Source organism: Periplaneta americana, chromosome 3 (genome assembly GCF_040183065.1).
Source record: "Periplaneta americana isolate PAMFEO1 chromosome 3, P.americana_PAMFEO1_priV1, whole genome shotgun sequence".
NCBI classification, from domain to species: domain Eukaryota; kingdom Metazoa; phylum Arthropoda; class Insecta; order Blattodea; family Blattidae; genus Periplaneta; species Periplaneta americana.
Genome location: NC_091119.1, coordinates 25,563,046 through 25,583,610, shown reverse-complemented (window position 1 = coordinate 25,583,610; position 20,565 = coordinate 25,563,046). Strand labels below are relative to the sequence as shown.

Sequence of the window (20,565 nt, the reverse complement as noted above, 5' to 3'; positions counted from 1 at the left end):
ATTAATGTCAACGTCAAGCACATTACCTTTGTGAGTGGGTGGTGTGGGTGAAGAGTGAGCGTGTCTCCATTGAGTTTGTGGCGTCCGTCGACTGCCTAGAAGCCGAGAAACAATCAGCTCCACCTGAGGTTCCTGTTTTGACTCTGCGATGATATCATACACTTCCTGGAAACTCTTTCCCTGAAGAGAGCGTCCGTTCCACTCGATTACTTCATCTCCTGTGTAACATACCCATACAATATGACAGTAAGGATCATTTCATATGAAATAAATATATTTTTTTTCTTTGTGAAAATAAAAACTGTAACATGTCCTGTACGTACAATATTTAAAGAGAAAAAATTCAGCATTTCCTAAACTGTAACACACAAATCATTAGTCACATACATCATATTCATAAATAGCAATAAGAACATGAATAGAAATATCAAATTACATTAATGCAAATTATGGATACAAAAAAAAAGCACCAAATAAACTTACAAACTAATATAATACACAGTTACTAACAAAGTGTGTAAATATTCAATGATTAAAGGCAAGTGCAGCAAAACATTTTAACTATACAGTATACTAACATCGTGCATTGCCTAGTAAAGGCATACCGTACCTGTATTGCATTATAGAAATATCACACTGTCCTAAATTAATGTGCTGTATTTACTGTCCACAGTTCAAAGTCTTCTTTTAAAATATTTTGAATATTATACCAAATTTATTTGTGTTTTAATCGCGACTACATAATTAACATATTTCAAACATTATTTCCAATATTATAATGATTTCATTCAGCTGTGTATTAATATCAGTGAATACAACAACAAAAATTAAGAAAAGTTGCTTTATATACTGTTGTAAATATACATGTTTTGTATTGGATATAATATATTATATTCATATTTTCATTTTAAGTGTTAAAATATACAATGTGTTGTTAACTCCTTTCCGCATACTGGGACAGATATGGCACATACTGGTTTTATATCCATATAACTTATAAAATAAGAATATATAGTCCCGTCGCTCTTATTTCCGGTAGCCAATCACGTTGCAGGTTGGTTACATTTAAACGTGTGCATCTTGTGATTCGCTGCTGATGACGTTATGCATTTCCTAGGGCTCGATAAATACTTAATACAATCGCCCGCCATTTTGGCTCTTTCGTTGGCGTTCGCAGAAAGCACACGAGGACGTTATTTGCCACTCAATTATTTGCTGAATTACAGTGCGTTTGATTAATTATCATAGGATCTACGGCATGATAATGTTTAACAGTGCGGCAAATAGATTTCTCGTCTGGTAGCTCGGCAACGAAAGAACAAAAATGGCGAACGATACTACATACTTTATCTTTATAGAGCCTTCACGTCCTAAGACGTAAGCAAAGAGGAGGAGTCACGCCGGGAATAACAGCATTGCGACTATAATATTTCAAACTGCATACTGGGACAGATATGGCACACTGTCAAGAATAACTGGATTTGACCATATGTGACATCAGTTGAGAAAGAGAGAACTACTTAAGTTATTTGAATATTAAACCAGTGTGTGCAAAACTGTCCCATACAGTAAGGGGTTAAAATTTAAGTAAATACAGAACATTAGTTTGTAGTGTCGCAAATCCATTATATTTCCACAATTCACTTGAGTGCCTACAGGAATATTTCAACGGGAAAATAAAAAATAAATTAATAGGAATCAGTAATAACAAATCATTGGCAAGGTACATCATTACTAGCCATAGAATATTAGAAAACATACAAAAGCAACCACTATATTCAGAAACAAAATTGTATCAATATTAATAAAAACTGAGGAGAATACGAACTGGAACAAAAGTCCCTATTTGCTTTCTTTCTTCTGTGGACACCCAAAAAGAATGGGATACAGCCACGCACAGAAATATTTAAGGATAATGTTGTCTTTTCTAGTATTACATTCTATAAGTCATCATGATATTTTAAATTCATTCATCCAAGCAGAATCCAACTTTGGAAGTTTCTACTCGTTGACAATTAAATAGATAAATGTATAGTGACATATTAAATATCGCTGCACAGCGAAGGCTATAGGCCTACATGCATGTCATCATTACACATAAGAAATGCCATAACCATACTTTACCTGAAGTATTTCTAGAATAAACATTCTCTTTCATATGTGAAATGTGTTTAGTAAAAATTACATAAACATGCAAAATACCACATAAAAATATTTTTGAACTAAAAAATGCAACTGATGTACTCAAGAGTTCAATTTCTTAAATAACAAACTGCAACAAAATTTTCTATTCACTTGTACGTTTCGTTTCCTTCTTATTACTAAACATAGAATTTAAGTATTGCTAGAAGGCAGAACAATTTGCTGTGCATTACATCAAATAACCGTTGAGATTAAAAAGGAAGTGAAGGGTAGGTAATTAAGTAATTCAGAAAAATGAGGTTGTTCTTCTACAGTACCTCCAGATATAGTGAACAAAGAATTTTCTATAATTGTAATAACATGGCAAAGTTGAATAACATTTTCGGATTGAAAGTATTTATAAGATATCACCTTTACTTTTTAACTTCGCTTTAGAATATACCATTAGGAAAGTTCAGGATAACAGGCAGGGTTTGGAATTGAATAGGTTACATCAGCTTCTTGCCTATGCAGATGACGTGAATATGTTAGGAGAAAATCCACAAACGATTAGGGAAAACACGGAAATTTTACTTGAAGCAAGTAAAGCGATTGGTTTGGAAGTAAATCCCGAAAAAACTAAGTATATGATTATGTCTCGTGACCAGAATATTGTACGAAATGGAAATATAAAAATTGGAGATTTATCCTTCGAAGGGGTGGAAAAATTCAAATATCTTGGAGCAACAGTAACAAATATAAATGACACTCGGGAGGAAATTAAACGCAGAATAAATATGGGAAATGCGTGTTATTATTCGGTTGAGAAGCTTTTATCATCTAGTATGCTCTCAAAAAATCTGAAAGTTAGAATTTATAAAACAGTTATATTACCGGTTGTTCTGTATGGTTGTGAAACTTGGACTCTCACTTTGAGAGAGGAATGTAGGTTAAGGGTGTTTGAGAATAAGGTGCTTAGGAAAATATTTGGGGCTAAGAGGGATGAAGTTACAGGAGAATGGAGAAAGTTACACAACGCAGAACTGCACGCATTGTATTCTTCATCTGACATAATTAGGAACATTAAATCCAGACGTTTGAGATGGGCAGGGCATGTAGTACATATGGCCGAATCCAGAAATGCATATAGAGTGTTAGTTGGGAGACCGGAGGGAAAAAGACCTTTGGGGAGGCCGAGACGTAGATGGGAGGATAATATTACAATGGATTTGAGGGAGGTGGGATATGATGATAGAGACTGGATTAATCTTGCACAGGATAGGGACCGATGGTGGGCTTATGTGAGGGCGGCAATGAACCTTCGGGTTCATTAAAAGCCATTTGTAAGTAAGTATTTATAAGAAGTAATTCCTCTGGTTACAAGATATTAGATGAGGACTAGCAAAGTTCAATATCTGCATAAACAAGAAGCTGATATAACTCGTTGAATTCCAATCCCTCCTTGTTACCTTGGACTTTTCTACTGGCAAAGTTAAAAAGTAAAGGTGATAGTGCATCTCCTTGCTTTAGCCCGCAGTGAATCGGAAAAGCATCAGACAGAAACTGGCCTATACGGACTCTGCTATATGTTTCACGGACACACATTTTAATTAACCTAACTAGTTTCTTGGAAATACCAAATTCAATAAGAATATTATATAAAACTTCCCTCTTAACTGAGTCATATGCCTTTTTGAAATCCATGAATAACTAATGTACTGTGCTCTTATACTCCCATTTTTTCCTCTAATATTTATCGAATACACAAAGAAATCCGATCAACAGTCGATCTATTATGCCTAAAACCACACTGATGATCCCTAATAATTTCGTCTACATACGGAGTTAAACTTCTCAAAAGAATATTGGACAAAATTTTGTACGACGTCAACAAAAGTGATATTCTTCGAAAGTTACTACAGTTAGACATTTCCCTCTTCTTAAGAATAGGTACAATTATAATTATGGACTCCTTCCATTGTTCTGGTACAATTTCCTTTTCCAAATAGCAAGTACAAGCTTATAAATTTCGCTAGATAATGCGCTTCCAACCTCTTTTATTAATTCTGCTGGAATTTGATCGATACCTGAAGACTTGCACTTTTGCAGCTTTTGTATCACAATTTATTATTATTATTATTATTATTATTATTATTATTATTATTATTATTATTATTATTATTGTTTAGTCAATTGTCCGAAGGCAGATCTGGACCCTACAAGTGGCACCAACAAGATATGGCTCATGAGGCAACTAAGTCAGGAGGTAATGGGATAGGGTGGCCAGTTCTTCCTTTCCCTATTATTATTATTATTATTATTATTATTATTATTATTATCATTATTATTATTATTACCGGTATTATTATTATTATTATTATTATTATTACTGAATTATTACAATAATTTATATTTGTAATAATAATGAAAAATGAGAGAGATCAAATATTTGTTACACATTGTAGGCCTACAGTAATATGTATGGTACGTCATTGTTTAACTAATGCTGAGTTCTTGGCAATACAGCCATTAACTCTCTTGCTTTTCAATTTTCTCACACACCAACAGAACTATACTTGGGAATGTAAGTCTTAATATGTATGGTACTATATAAAAAATTATCGTTATAATATCGTAATAAATCTGGCACTTTTATTCGCTAAATATTGTATATAGAAGTAATACGTATGAAAGTGCTTCATTTATTGCAATATTATACAAATAATTTCTGAGGTACTGAATTCATCGTATCTGACAATTGTAGGACAAATCTAGTTCAGGATAACTGATTTTGCCAGATAATTGGAAAATACGTTTATAGGTTATGTAGAGACACATTTTACTATACAAACTTTTTTCCATGTTGAAATTTAGTAACTTTCATATAGATATTTAAAAATAAAGTTTTGAAATACATACAATGTTTATTTTTTGTACTGAATACGGTAATGTACATTCATCAGTTCATAATCATTGTAATACAGTAATAAATAATAACGTAAAAAAAAATTAAAAGTTTTCGTAACCTTATAACAATTTTAAATGGCGGTCATGTGAGTCATGTGACGTTAAGAGCAATGTCGAACTATGAAGACGATGAAGTAGCGCTCGACGATTTGAGTGTAAGAACATTACGGATGCGTTTCCCGGAATCCATTGTGTAACAGCAGCGCTTAGCGGTAATAGCCATGATACTATCTATCACTTGAATGAAATTTTTGCGCACTGTAGGAACAGAGAATTTCACACTTTCCTACTTAGACTCATCCAACACTCCTTCGAAATGGGTGAGTTCAAGTGGTAAATTGAAAGATATCATCTCTGCGCATTGTTTGCAAGGTCCAAGTGACAGCTTACCGATGCTACCCGATATACTCCAGGGACATAATGGTTTTTTTTGTCTAAGTTTTCACGTGTGAACAATGTAAAGAGTAAACACAATATGCGGCATGTGCAATCCACAAAAACCACTCACATCTTCATCTGATTCTCCTTTCGCATGAATGACTATTTTTTTTTTTTTTGGCCTAGCCAAAAGTGCCGTTGTTTTGGTACTGCCGGTTATTTGAGTCCCGGATATGAGGGATTTTACTGTACATAATATATTCCCAAATCCAGTTCTGTTGGCGGAAGAACATCTCGATAGGCCTACCAAAAGGATGTGTGTTAAATTTTGGTTGAAAGTAAAGACTTTCTCTATTACCAGTAACTTAAAGAAAAAAGAATCTGTAGCACAATCTAATGCCTAGTGAGCACTAGTCAATTAGTGTTAAAGAGATTGGAATGTGACGTAGGCCTAAGTGAAAAATAGTACCTTTGTGCTCTCTACATTGCCTACATGAGATGTATACAAGTACAGTATCATACAAGAGACTGGACCAAAATTTGTTTCAAAATAACATTTTTCCATTTTTAAGATGGAAACATCTGTAAGACTGAACTCATTATGCCCAATGATGACTAGCATAGGTTTTTTTAAATAGTTTGTAATTTTACATAACATCAGAGTTAGTCACCACAACCATTCAGGCATGAGATTTTTTTTTTTTAATAATACAGAAATTTTATACGTAATGATTACAGTCCTGCAATTGTTTACCTGAAGTCTCCAAGCAACTCACAACAGTGTTATGTGTTATGCAGCTACATCTGCCCTACTTTGATTTATCAGTTTCAGACAACACCACTGAATAAAATACCAGCCAAATTTCTTTCTGATGCCGATGTTCTCATTAAAACCACATTGAAGGAAATACTCCAGCTTCCCACCGACACACCAGACAACATGCTTTATGCTGACAGAAAATACAAGGGATTGGGACTATTTAAATCTAGCTGGGAAGCTTTTTTACAGCATATCAATGCATGTCAGAGCTTACAACGATCCCAAAATATCCATGTAAACGTTTGTCGCAACTTGTCTAATGAAATTGGGGTTTGTTTAAATAAACTTGGACTTCAAAACATCTCTTCTGATTCACTTCAAGTGAAAAAATTGAGACAAGAGCTCAGGGAGCGAGCATTTCAATCTTGGTGCTCTTTAAATCAGAAAGGGAAAGGCGTCATCCTCTATAAGGAGTTCACTCCCGCCAATAAATGGATCCGACAACCTGATCGCCTCACTAGCAGTGAATGGAGACAAGCTCTTAAAATGACAGCTAATGTTTGTCTGCTGCGTGCTATACCAGGAAGGTCCCGAGACGGAAACCACTGTCATCGTTGCGTCAGTGAGATTGAAACTCTTGGCCACGTTTTGGGTGCCTGTCCTTTCAGCGAGACACTGCGGAACTCTAGACATCACAGAATCAGGTCCATGATTGCCGAAGCCTTGAGGAAGAAAGGTCTCACTGTGCACGAAGAAGCCCATGGCATCTCTCAAGAGGGATCCTGTCGGCAATTGACATGCTTGCCATTCCACCAGGCTCTACATCCGCCTACATTATCGACCCGACAGTCAGGTTCGAGGCACAGGAACAACAGCCCGCTGAAGTCCACGCAGAAAAATGCAGAATTTATGAGCCCACAGTTCCATTCTATTTGGAGAAATATCACCTCACCTCCATTGAAGTAGTTGGGCTAATGGTTGGCGCTAGGGGCAGAATACCTCGCCTCTTTGCCAGTTTCTGCAAGAAGTTCCAGCTGAACAACGACTTCATTCGTGATGTATCCCTTGTCGCTATCAGAGGATCACTTGCCATTTTAAAATACCATCTGTACTTTGTTTCTTAAAATGGGAGAAATTTGCTTGAATATCTAATCTGTTTGTTTACTATGTTTAGGCCTGTTATGATTGCTATTATCTTTCCTGACCTTACTTTTCCCTTTTGTTCGTTCCCTTCCTTTCTCTTTTATGGTCTTTTTTTTTTTGTTTTCACTCAATATGTTTATTATGCTTTGTCCAATGAGGCAGTCCCGTCATTGGGAAAGCTGTTTATAAAAAAATTATAAAAAAAAAATATAGAGTATAGATTGACAGCACTAGACCCTATTACACAGTTCTGGTCTGTTGTTCAGCGAACACATGAAAACAAAACAAAGGTTTTGAGAGATCAGTGCTCTAATAGTCGAATTTGGTAGCCAACACTTCATTAGGAAAGAAGAACATGCATTTTATCAAAAAGAAGGAGAAATTTTTCATTTGAAACACTTTAAATGTTTACTTATTCATTGTATTGAGTAGAGATTCGTAAAAACATACACTCATAATAATTTGTTTCATTTCAAGTTTATGCTGACATTTATGTTTTTCCATTTATTAATTCCACCTGTAATTAAATCTAAAGTACATTAATGCGTTTTACTTACTGGTGGCATCCTCAGAAGATGAATTACAACGTTCAATTTTTAATTTTAACAAAATTGGAAATAAATATATGAAAATCAATAAAGAAGAAACTAAAATTATGGCCTTCTGCAGAAAATACCCTGTCCCTAGCAAAATAAGTTCAGATTCAAAAATATTAGAAAGAGTAAATTATTTTACATATCTCGGATACACATTATCTTTTTTGAATGAAGTAGATATTTTACAGAACATTTCTAAATACACCAAAACAATGGGAATGATTAACAACATTATGAAACCTTCCCTAGTACAAAGGCATACTAGAATTCGCCTATACAAGATCTTGGCGAGATCTGTACTTTGTTACGGCAGTGAGGCATGGACATTGAGGAAGAAAGACGAAAGCAGAATAACGGCTAATGAAATGAAATTTATGAGATATACAGCGGGATATACGAAATGGGATCACAAACGCAATGAAGATGTAATGGAAGAATTACAACTAGAACCTGTAATTAATCACGTAAAACATTATCGGAACAACTGGATAAATCATCTGCAACGCATGCGTAGAGATAGAATCCCAAAAGTCATGCTCCACTATCGTCCAAACGGGATGCTCAGTCATCCAAAGAAGCGCTGGATTGAAAAGTCAACTGTGAGATCGTAACAGGCTATATGGCCTAATACTTGAAGGGAAGAAGAAGAAGACTTACTATAAAAATCAGGGATAGACAAATTCCGGGCAGCATATAGCCATGGTGGCTAAAAATTTGTATGTGGTGCCCGAATTGTTTATCGAATTCAAAATTTTTTAAGACTTCGATTTCTTTATTGTCACTACAACTAATACATAATGTTAGCAAAAATGGCTGTAGGAAGAAATTCAAATGTGCTTTTAGATTAATGTTGCTACATATGCTGTGCAGCTCATGATTTTATCACTACATAGCTTCAGTGAAAAACACAAAGCATCTCTGAGAGCGTGTGTTTGCACTGCATAGATATTTAATAATGTTGTTGTTTTCTAATGCCAGGCGTTTGACAATAAAGTCATTTGACCTCTTGCATTCCAATATTTTTCAAAGATATTATCATGGCCAACCACTGAAGCACAGATTTTGAGGTGTTCCGAATCCATTTCTTGGTTTGAGTTGCACAATGGACAGTTAGGGGACTGATATATTCCAATTCTATTTAATAATGTTCAATATATTTCAGTAAATGACCAGCCTCATGGTCTAGTGGTCAGAGCTTCTGACTATAGTTCATAGGTCCCGGATTCGATTCCCGGTAAGAGCACAGGAATTTTTCCTTAAAGGGGATTATTCCTGTGTTCGTCCATGGTCTGGAATTTAGATTAAGTTTAGATTTAAACTTAAAGGGGATTATTCCTGTGTTCGTCCATGGTCTGGAATGTAGGTTAAGTTTAGATTTAAACTTAAAAGGGATTATTCCTGTGTTCGTCCATGGTCTGGAATGTAGGTTAAGTTTAGATTTAAACTTAAAGGGGATTATTCCTGTGTTCGTCCATGGTCTGGAATGTAGGTTAAGTTTAGATTTAAACTTAAAGGGGATTATTCCTGTGTTCGTCCATGGTCTGGAATTTAGGTTAAGTTTAGATTTAAGACCTCTCCTGACACCATATAATCATAATCATAATTATCCTAACATATCATCAGGGTAATGTAACTCCACCTTCCAGACGCTCCAAAATCAGAAGCGAGTTACTCCTAAGCCACTGTCAGGAGAGAAGACCAGAAAAGTCGAAAAGACAACCTCGTGGCATTGGTAAAAAAAATTCATCTTTATCTTAGCTCGAATGGTTTTTTCATTGCATGTGTGAGCAAAATGTGCTGGCTTCCGAAAATAAAGGAGCTAATCCCTGAAAATTTTCAGTTTTGTCTAATCATGGTAAAAGTGATATTGTATAGGGCAAATACATGGACATTACGACGAAGAGAAGAGAAGCGACTAGAAGCATTTGAAATGTGGATATAGAGAAGGACGGAGCATGTGAAATGGACAAACAGAATAAGAAACGAAGCATTGTTGGAAAGAGTGGGTAAAGAAAGAATGATGCTGAAACTGATCAGGAGAGAAAAAGGAATTCGTTGGGTCATTGGTTGAGAAGAAACTGCCTTCTGAAGGATGCACTGGAAGGAATGGTGAAGGACAGAGAAGATATCAGATGATAGACGACATTAAGATATATGGATCATAATTATGCAGAGACTAGGAGGAAGGCAGAAAATAGGAAAGACTGGAGAATGCTGGGTTTGCAGTAACACTATGAATGAATGAATACTGTTAAGATTTAAGATTGCTCAAATTTCGTAATTCTATATGATTTAAAAAAATTTTTTTTAGTTGGTTATTTAACGACGCTGTATCAACTACTAGGTTATTTAGCGTTGATGAGATTGGTGATAGCAAGATGATATTTGGCGAGATGAGGCCGAGGATTCGCCACAGATTACCTTGCAACATCGGAAAAAACCCAACCAGGTAATCAGCCCAAGCGGGAATCGAACCCGTGCCCGCACGCAACTTCAGACCGGCAGGAAAGTGCCTTACCTGACTGAGCCACACCGGTGGCTTTCTATATGAATGACAACATAGATAAAGTATCTACACTAAATGAAAGAAATATGGTTGTCTGGCAGTAACTAAAATTTCTGTGGAACTCAGCTAGTCTGATAGAGTTCATTCCATTTGTAAGGCGGTAAGACTGAATTCACTATGCCCGATAATGACTATCATAAGTTTTAAAATATTTTCTAATTTTACATTATCAGTTTACAGCATCGGGGTTAGTCAAAACCATCTGGATCTAAAAGCAGGAAGTGAAGGTGGACTTTACAAAAGTCGTCGAGAACTTCACTTGTGCTTCAATTGGTGCAAATAGTAAAATTCCCAACTTTACTTCCATCCTAAGTAATGTCGTACTTTGGTTGCTTCATCTGATAAATTTATAGCATGTCGACAGGTTTGAACATTTGACACTTGAATCAGAGGCAAGAATGATAACCACTAAGCAAACAAAGAATAAATAATACAAGAAAACTCTTGTACTGGTACTTGATGTAATGCAAAGCATATAAAATAAATATTATTTTTTATCTATAATTGAAGATGTGATCCCAAAACTCGTTCAGTCCATTTAGCTAATTTTATGATTTATACATGCATATTGTGATTATGTTTGAGACTTATATAATTATATTTTAAGCTTGTTTTCTTCCAAAACAACGCCAATCCTTGCCTAAAAGTTTGTGTTATTGTGCATGTCTTTGAAAACTCGCTCAGTCCATAGACTGGTGGATAAAAAAATCTAGCCCAGTCCTTTCATAAAAATGGACTTAACGCATTTTGGGATTACATTCTTCGATTACAAGGTTATAAGTAAGGAAGATGCACTTGACAAAAATGTGATATTGAACTACTGCAATATTGCGGGTGGCTTTATTTTAAATTAAAAAAAAAAAAAAACATTCAATAAATATACAAAATAATAAGTTCTACAAAATTATCAATATGAAATGTAGCAATATAAAATATCTTTTCATTCATACACATATCCAGTCAAGGAATCAAACTGAAAATACCAGTGTTTAGCTTTAAGATAATGTCTTACACTAGCAGTTCAAATGACCATTAAGAAGTCTGGATTACATTTTATATATTCTCATACCTCTCATGTAAGAATGTATAAAATGTGAATAGTGGAAACAAATTTCCCTTTTTCATGTTAATATAAATTCTATGCTAAAGCATCCGCATTCCCGTTTCCCAGGATTTCACAATGGGATGGTATCCATTGGAATACAATTCTTTTATTGAGTGATATTAATTGAGAGCATTTTAGTTATTTCTGCTGTAAATTGAGATGAAGGTGTGTGTCTATAGACTATTGATAGAATAGCTGCTTTGGAGTCTGACAATATAACTGCATTCTTGAATTTATTGATGTGGCATAGAAGATTCCTGAGACTTTAGTTATTGCAATGATTTTTCCATCAAAACTTGTTAAAAACATAAAATTTTCTCTGTCACATGTTAAAAGTGTTTCGACGCTATTTGTCGAAGGTAAATACCTTTTTAACAATTTTAACACTTTTAACGTGTGACAGAGTAAATTTTATGTTTTTAACAAAGTGTTAACGAGAACTTTAATCAATGACAAAACTTGTTGTTCCATATCCAAGAGATCTATAAATTGAGAAGAGACAGCACGTAACACCTGCACCGGCACCTTGTTCCCTGGAGATCAAGGATCTGTAGGTGTATAAATGAAGTCAGTTTTGTGGAGGGTACCTAATATTAATCAACGCAGAGCTGCATGCATTGTATACTTCACCTGACACAATTAGGAACATAAAATCCAGACGTTTGAGATGGGCAGGACATGTAGCACGTATGGGCGAATCCAGAAATACATATAGAGTGTTAGTTGGGAGGCCGGAGGGAAAAAAACCTTTGGGGAGGCCGAGACGTAGATGGGAAGATAATATTAAAATGGATTTGAGGGAGGTAGGATATGATGGTAGAGACTGGATTAATCTTGCTCAGGATAGGGACCAATGGCGAGCTTATGTGAGGACGGCAATGAACCTACGGGTTCCTTAAAAGCCAGTAAGTACAGTACAGTACAGTACCTAATATTAATTGTCTCTAAAGACAACTGTTTCATTATTTCAGTGTTTACTTCTGATTTCAGTATTTCTTGTGTTAAATTTAGATTATACTTTACATTTAATAGAGTTAAAGGGTTTGGTCTAATTTGTAAGTTTTCTTTTAAATTCGGGATGTTGATTTTCTGTTTTACTTTTTGAACCATGGATGTGAAACTTTTTTGAGTTTTTAATCTACAGAGAGGACTGTATGAATGCCAATTGTTTCCTGGTAATCTGATAAGTTTTTCATATTGAATCAGTGCTTTTTCTTCTATTGTCATTTTGATGCTGTTAATATTAGAGAGGAATCTCATAGAATCTGTTCGTGGCTGCTTATTGTACAGTTATACAAAATTGAATTTATACCATTTAAAAAGCACAAATATGATTAAGAAACGGTACAAATTGTTGGACTTTTTCCAGACGAATAAGGGATTCACACTGTTTCAAAGATTGCCTCTATCTTTGTCTTCAGATAGAAAAAAGTGGGGGTTCAGAAGGGTAACCTACTCATCACGGTCCTTACAAACAGCTATTCTGCTTGACTGATCTATGACAAACATGATGAATTGTAACTTAATTTCAATTTTTATTTGCTACTATTCCAAAATTAGTCTGTCAACGAAATGTTATGTTAGATTCTCAATTGTAACAATTTCACTATGTATTATGTAAATGACGTTTCCATTGTAAAGCAAAAGTCTAACAGAAATTTATAAAGCAGAATCATGGTAGCCTGTGAACAAATGATTCGGTAGTTCTGTATCTTGAAACACAATGAAAGAAAAATGATCAACCTGAATAAAAATTTTAGGATGCTCTTAAACATAGTGCTTCTCAAAAGTTTAAGGCACCCTTCTTAAAAACAGTATTTTGTGAATATCAGATGTACCGTAAATTGGGGTTACTTTGAACACAGAGGAAACTTTGAACATTTTTTCAGAAAATCATATTTAGGTTCCTACATGCTGCACTTGTTATAGATGGAGGTAAATTATCATAAAATCATTCTCATACCAAATTTACCTCCATCTATGACAAGTGCAGCGTGTAGAAACCTAAATATGATTTTCTGAAAAAATGTTCAAAGTTTCCTCCGTGTTCAAAGTAACCCCAGTTTACGGTATTAATTTTTTTTAAATTTGGGTTGCCCCAATTAATGTTCTGGGGGCTTGGATACAAGTATTATGAGGGGTGACACAACTATGTAACTGCATGCATTCTTGAGATATAGTAAGTTTTACGTTTTTAAAAATTTCACATTTCTCATGAAAGATACCAAAATTTCTGGCCATTTTGTTCCTTCTTCATGCATGAAAATGAAGTGAAAATGTGATTGAGATATCAGTAACCAATAATAAAAATATTATTTTACGTTTCTGCCACTATCATGTAAGTGGAAGCCAAATTTAAACAATTTATTGACATTTGAATCATACTTACTAAAATTGAAAGTACATAATTTTGGCTAAATTTTAGAAGATAACATTTTTTTTCTTCAGTATTTAGATGGACCACTCTTTGCAAGATAACATTCCTCATCCTCGCTGGCATGGAGTCAACAAGCTCCTTTCAATAGTCTTCTTCAGCAAGCTTCAGCTAAGCTGCTCATAAACTCCGTTTTTAGTGTCTGTAGCAGCCCACACTTCTTGAGATCTGGAGATCAAGCAGGCCATGTCAATAGCAGGAATCTGTATTCACTGAACCAGGCCATTATGTTCCTCAATTTGTAGCATAGTGTATTGTCTTACTGGGACATCCAGGTGTTTCGTCTCCCAAACAATATCTTCTTAGAATATCTTTCGTAGAAAAACTATAATAACATCATTGTATAGACCACATCTAGGTCAAAAAGCATGGGTAGACATAACAGCTCGGTTAGAGAAGCCAACGTACTATGGTAGGAATGATCATGATTTTAAAATCAAATATAGGAAACAGAAAACAGATGTAAGTAAATTCTCATTTTTAAATAGAACTATAAATGATTGGAATGACCTACGTGCAGCGGTTTTTGAGGGCTGTCCTTTCTTAAGAAGATTCAAGAATAACTTAAAACATTGTGTACAAAGTGTAAATTAAAATTAAGGTGACATGTATTTATTTAGCCTGACGAGTTACTCCCTTGGTTTGAATTGTAAATTATTTAAAAATAGCTTGTAAGAGGGTCTTAGACTAGAAATGTTCAGTTTAATGTAGTTCTGTTTATAAGTATGAATAAGGGTGCAATTGTCTTATTTGAACTGTTATATCAGTGAAGCGTGGTGAGTCAGTGAAATTATGGTTTTACAGTGCAGTGAATAGTTTCGATCAGTGATAATTTATAGTGTCAATGAAATGTGTTCTAGTGTCAGTGAAGTGTGTTATATAGTATCAGTAAAATGTGTTCTAAAGTGTCAGTGAAATGTGTCATAGTGCCAGTACAGTAGGTGAGATGAGAGTAAAGTGAAAGATTATTATCAGTACCAATGTGAAACTTATGTAGGGCGTATATATATGTAGGTTGTAGTGTAAAATTATGTTCACTTATTAATTAGGTTATTTTATGTATCATTATTAATTATAATTATTGTGTATAATTGTATTCTGTATATAATTGTATTGTGTATCTAATTGTATTGTGTATTGTATAATTGTATTATAATTTTATTGTGCACTGCCACCGGGTGCTTGCCCACTTGCAGTGTAAATAAATAAATACACCAGTTCTTTGTTGGAAGCATCTAAGGTTCCATAATATTCACATATTTTGGAGAGTTTACCATGCCTTACACAAAACAAAGCTCACCCAGACCTTTGGCATTCATGCACCTCCACACCATCACACCACCATGGTTGCCCCTTCCTAGGATGATCCTCCACTCTCCTGGTATGGTATTTTCTAATTGTGTTTTGAACACAACGCCTACTTAAATTCAATAATTTCGCAATCTCGTACTATTTTTTTCTATTTTTGTTGTTGTTGTTTTCTAATGCCAGGCGTTTGACAATAAAGTCATTTGACCTCTTGCACTCCAATATTTTTCAAAGATATTATCATGACCAGCCACTGAAGCACAGATTTTGAGGTGTTCCGAATCCATTTCTTGGTTTGAGTTGCACAATGGGCAATTAGGGGACTGATATATTCCAATTCTATGCAGGTGTTTGGCCAAACAATCATGGCCTGTTGCCAATCTAAATGCAGCTACAGACGATTTTCGTGGTAAATCGGGAATTAACTGTGGATTTTGATGCAGAGAGTTCAATTTTTTCCCTTGGGATTGTGTTATCAAATTTTGTTTGTTGAAGTCTAAGTATGTAGATTTAATAAATCTTTTCACAGAGTAATACGTAGATTTAGTAACAGGTCTGTAAGTAGCAGTGCTGCCCTTCTTTGCTAAAGCATCCGCATTCTCGTTTCCCAGGATGGTATCCATTGGAATACAATTATTTTATTGAGTGATATTAATTGAGAGAGCATTTTAGTTATTTATGCTGTTTCAGATGAAGGTGTGTGTTTAGAGACTATTGATAGAATAGCTGCTTTGGAGTCTGACAATATAACTGCATTTTTAAATTTATTGATGTGGCATAGAAGATTCTTGAGACTTTCACTTATTGCAATGATTTCTCCATCAAAACTTGTTGTTCCATACCCAAGAGATCTATAAAGTGAGAAGAGACAGCACGTAACACTTGCACCGGCACCTTGTTCTCTGGAGATCAAGGATCTGTCAGTGTATAAATGAAGCCAGTTTTGTGGAGGGTAAATAGTGTAAATAGCAATCAGCAATCTATTTTTGTAAAGTCCTACAATTTGCTACTTCACAGAAACTGATTTCTTGCCCATTATTCTACACGATATGACAACAGTAGAAATTACAGTAGACTAAAGGTACAGTTTCGTTACTTTTCTGCAATGTACCCTCTGCTATTGTCAGATACTAGGTACCAAGTAATGACTGTAAGGGAGGGGGTAGTGTCTAACCTCAGCACAAAGGGGAGGATTAGGACGCATACTGTAGCCGTGATGGAACCAGTCTGCTACCGGTAGCAGGTAGCAATGCTTCATTTTCTAAAAAACAACAATATTGACAAAATTTCCATGCATTTTAAAGAGTGATTTTTGTCTGCAACTTGTTTAAATTAAAGCAAAATTATATTGGATGCTTATTTTATCACAAGTTACATATTGATAAAATTTTAAAATAAGTTTTCGAAATTAATAAAAATTCATACATCAGACTACATCAGATAAGATGGACTCATGCAGTCACGATGTGGGACCCCTATGTCGGAAAGAGAGGACATGGAAGACCACGGCTCAGATGGTCTGACATGTTTACCAAAGAGGTGGGGAAACAATGGTTGAGGACAGCAAAGAACAGAGTTTTCTGGAAAGAACTAGGGAAGGTCACTGTAAATAGATAACGTAATCAGTGTTAAGATATTGTAAATAGTAAAGTCAGTATTAGTGAAAGTGTAAGATAAGTTTTGTAAATAGTAAAGTCAGTGTTGAGAAAGTGTCAGGTAAATAGTGTAAATAGCAATCAGTGTTTGTCAAAGTGCCAGTGTCAGTATAAAGTGTGTAGTGGGGGGGGGGGGGGGGGAATGAACAGAGTGCTGAGACTAGTTAAAGTTGAAAAGGGTTATTAACCATGTCACAAAAGTAGTATACACGACAAGCTCGCCTGGATTGGCTCACCAAGTGAGTACACTTGAGCCATCCCTGTCGAGGGGGTTCTAACCCCATCACAGGAGGCCTGTGCCCAACATGGGACATCAGGGCTAACATTCATTCATTCATAAATACCTCATCCGGCATGTTTTATTAAAAAAGTGCGAAATTTCTACAAACATAAACTTTGACATATCTCAGAAACTAAAGCAGATAAAAAATTATAATAGGTCTCAAAATGCATGTATTCACGACCCAAATATACATTAACTAACAAGACGAAAGGTGAAGATGTTTTTGTCCCACGCATTCCTATGATACGCATTAACATGCCTTTCGATTTTAAGTAACAGCAAAGATTCACGTAAAGCTTATTAAAGACAATTAATTTTGGTTGTCTATAGCTGAGCTTCTGAGATTTCCGAAAAGTCTAACAACCAGTTCAATTTAAAAAAGAAGCAAAAAAGACAACCCGGGCAACGCCGGGTGCCTTCAGCTAGTAATAGTAATAATAATAGTAGTAATAATAATAATAATAATAATAATAATAATAATAATAATAATAATCCGAAGCAAGACAGCCCATGAAGGACCATGACCGACCAGCTGACTGCTGGCATCACGTCCACATGTCGAAGCAGAGGTGGACGATCATCCAACCAGAATGAAGGTATCGTGTGGTTAGCACGATGATCCTCCCAGCCATTATAGTTGGCTTTTGTAACAAGATTTCACTACCTATCGTAGCTCCCCAAGTGCATCACGATGCCGCGTTGGCACCAGTCTCATACACTGGCCGAAATTTCATGATAAAATTTCTCCCCCCCATGAGGACCTGAACAAGCGTGCATTCCATAACACGAGTCCTAAGCAGGATGCCTTAGATCACGACACCACAGTGTGGGACAGATGTGAGGGAGCAACTCTGAGGGCTGTACATGTTAAAGAAGATGAGGAAGAAGAAGATTGGCTTTTCATTTATGCAGCATTTAACTACGAAAAAATAGTTTTAACTCAAATTTAGAGAATACTTTAAAAATTAAAATATAAATATTAGTTGCCAGTATAATGAGCAAAGCTGTGAAGTAACTGCTAAGAAAAAGTTGTCAGTCAATTATAACATTAATTTATTATAGAAGTAAATTGGGCTGAAAATGTTCTGAAACAAGGTTCAATATTCTATGGCATGGAAGGAGGGTAAGGAGGCAGCAGATTGGTGAATACTGGATAATAATCGGAATGGATAGACGCCCTTAACCCTTCTCCGGGCAACCTACTTTTGTAACGTTGATGGGCAAGGAGGGTCCGTCGGACCCACATACCATTTTAATACATTGACAGAAGAAAATCATTTTATTGTACACAATATTAATCTTCTTTAATAATGATATTATTATAGTGACCAATGTATCCATGATAATATACATAAATGATATAATTTTATTAGTTTTTTCATGCGATAAAGGAAACATGTTTAGTGTATGATCTACAAGTTTTTTTTTACTTTCGTCGTAAAACTCACACACATTTACACAAATTTTAGATTTTCTCATTTCTAGCACGCACACACACTCTAACACGTCATTACTCTCACACACTCACACATCATCATCATCACGCGTGATCACTCTCACACGCTCACACGTTATCACTAACTTTTTCACATCATCACTCTCACACTCACACGTCATCACTTTCACACGCTCACACATTATCACTCACACTCTCACATCATACACGTCATTACTCTTACACACTCACATATCATCACTCTCACGCGTGATCACTCTCACACGCTCACACGTTATCACTAACTTTCTCACATCATCACTCTCACACTCACACGTCATCACTTTCACACGCTCACACATTATCACTCACACTCTCACATCATACACGTCATTACTCTTACACACTCACATATCATCACTCTCACGCGTGATCACTCTCACACGCTCACACGTTATCACTAACTTTCTCACATCATCACTCTCACACTCACACGTCATCACTTTCACACGCTCACACATTATCACTCACACTCTCACATCATACACGTCATTACTCTTACACACTCACATATCATCACTTTCACGCGTGATCACTCTCACACGCTCACACGTTATCACTAACTTTCTCACATCATCACTCTCACACTCACACGTCATCACTTTCACACGCTCACACATTATCACTCACACTCTCACATCATACAAATCATTACTCTTACACACTCACATATCATCACTCTCACGCATGATCACTCTCACACGCTCACACGTTATCACTAACTTTCTCACATCATCACTCTCACACTCACACGTCATCACTTTCACATGCTCACACATTATCACTCACACTCTCACATCATACAAATCATTACTCTTACACACTCACATATCATCACTCTCACGCGTGATCACTCTCACACGCTCACACGTTATCACTAACTTTCTCACATCATCACTCTCACACTCACACGTCATCACTTTCACACGCTCACACATTATCACTCACACTCTCACATCATACACGTCATTACTCTTACACACTCACATATCATCACTCTCACGTGTGATCACTCTCACACGCTCACACATTATCACTAACTTTCTCACATCATCACTCTCACACTCACACGTCATCACTTTCACACGCTCACACATTATCACTCACACTCTCACATCATACACATCATTACTCTTACACACTCACATATCATCACTCTCACGCGTGATCACTCTCACACGCTATCACTAACTTTCTCATATCATCACTCTCACACTTCCACGTCATCACTTTCACACGCTCACACATTATCACTCACACTCTCACATCATACAAATCATTACTCTTACACACTCACATATCATCACTCTCACGCATGATCACTCTCACACGCTCACACGTTATCACTAACTTTCTCACATCATCACTCTCACACTCACACGTCATCACTTTCACACGCTCACACATTATCACTCACACTCTCACATCATACACGTCATTACTCTTACACACTCACACGTCATCACTCACCATCATTCTTACAGTTTTTACACAAGCGGGTCACTTCACTGTGCTCATTATACACAGATTAGCCACAATTGTCACAGCTTTGTTTCTGTTTGCGACGTTTTTCATACTGGTACATATGACACCTTTTAGTGCCCTCCTGTGGTTGGGGCGCAGTTGATGGAGAGGCCTACTAGCTCTTGGCATGAAAGGAGCAATGGTCATTACAGTTTTTTCTGAAGTCCTACTCTAGGTCTTCTTTCAATTTGAGGTTGGATGAGACTTCCAGCAACAGCTACAAGGAACAA

The 20,565-nt window shown here is 35.8% G+C and overlaps 1 protein-coding gene across 18 annotated transcripts in view; it reads right to left on the bottom strand.

Annotated features, from left to right (window-relative positions):
- The window catches only part of Rim (Rab3 interacting molecule), a 513,404-nt gene that overhangs the window by 256,632 nt on the left and 236,207 nt on the right, over positions 1-20,565 (bottom strand). For 17 of the 18 annotated variants that reach the window (XM_069820175.1, XM_069820163.1, XM_069820168.1 and 14 more), the window contains one exon: positions 27-218. The exons of the other annotated variant lie outside the window; for it this stretch is intronic. In XM_069820175.1, the coding sequence (XP_069676276.1) occupies positions 27-218 (192 nt within the window). The remainder of the gene's footprint in view (positions 1-26; positions 219-20,565) is intronic. 18 annotated transcript variants of the gene reach the window in all.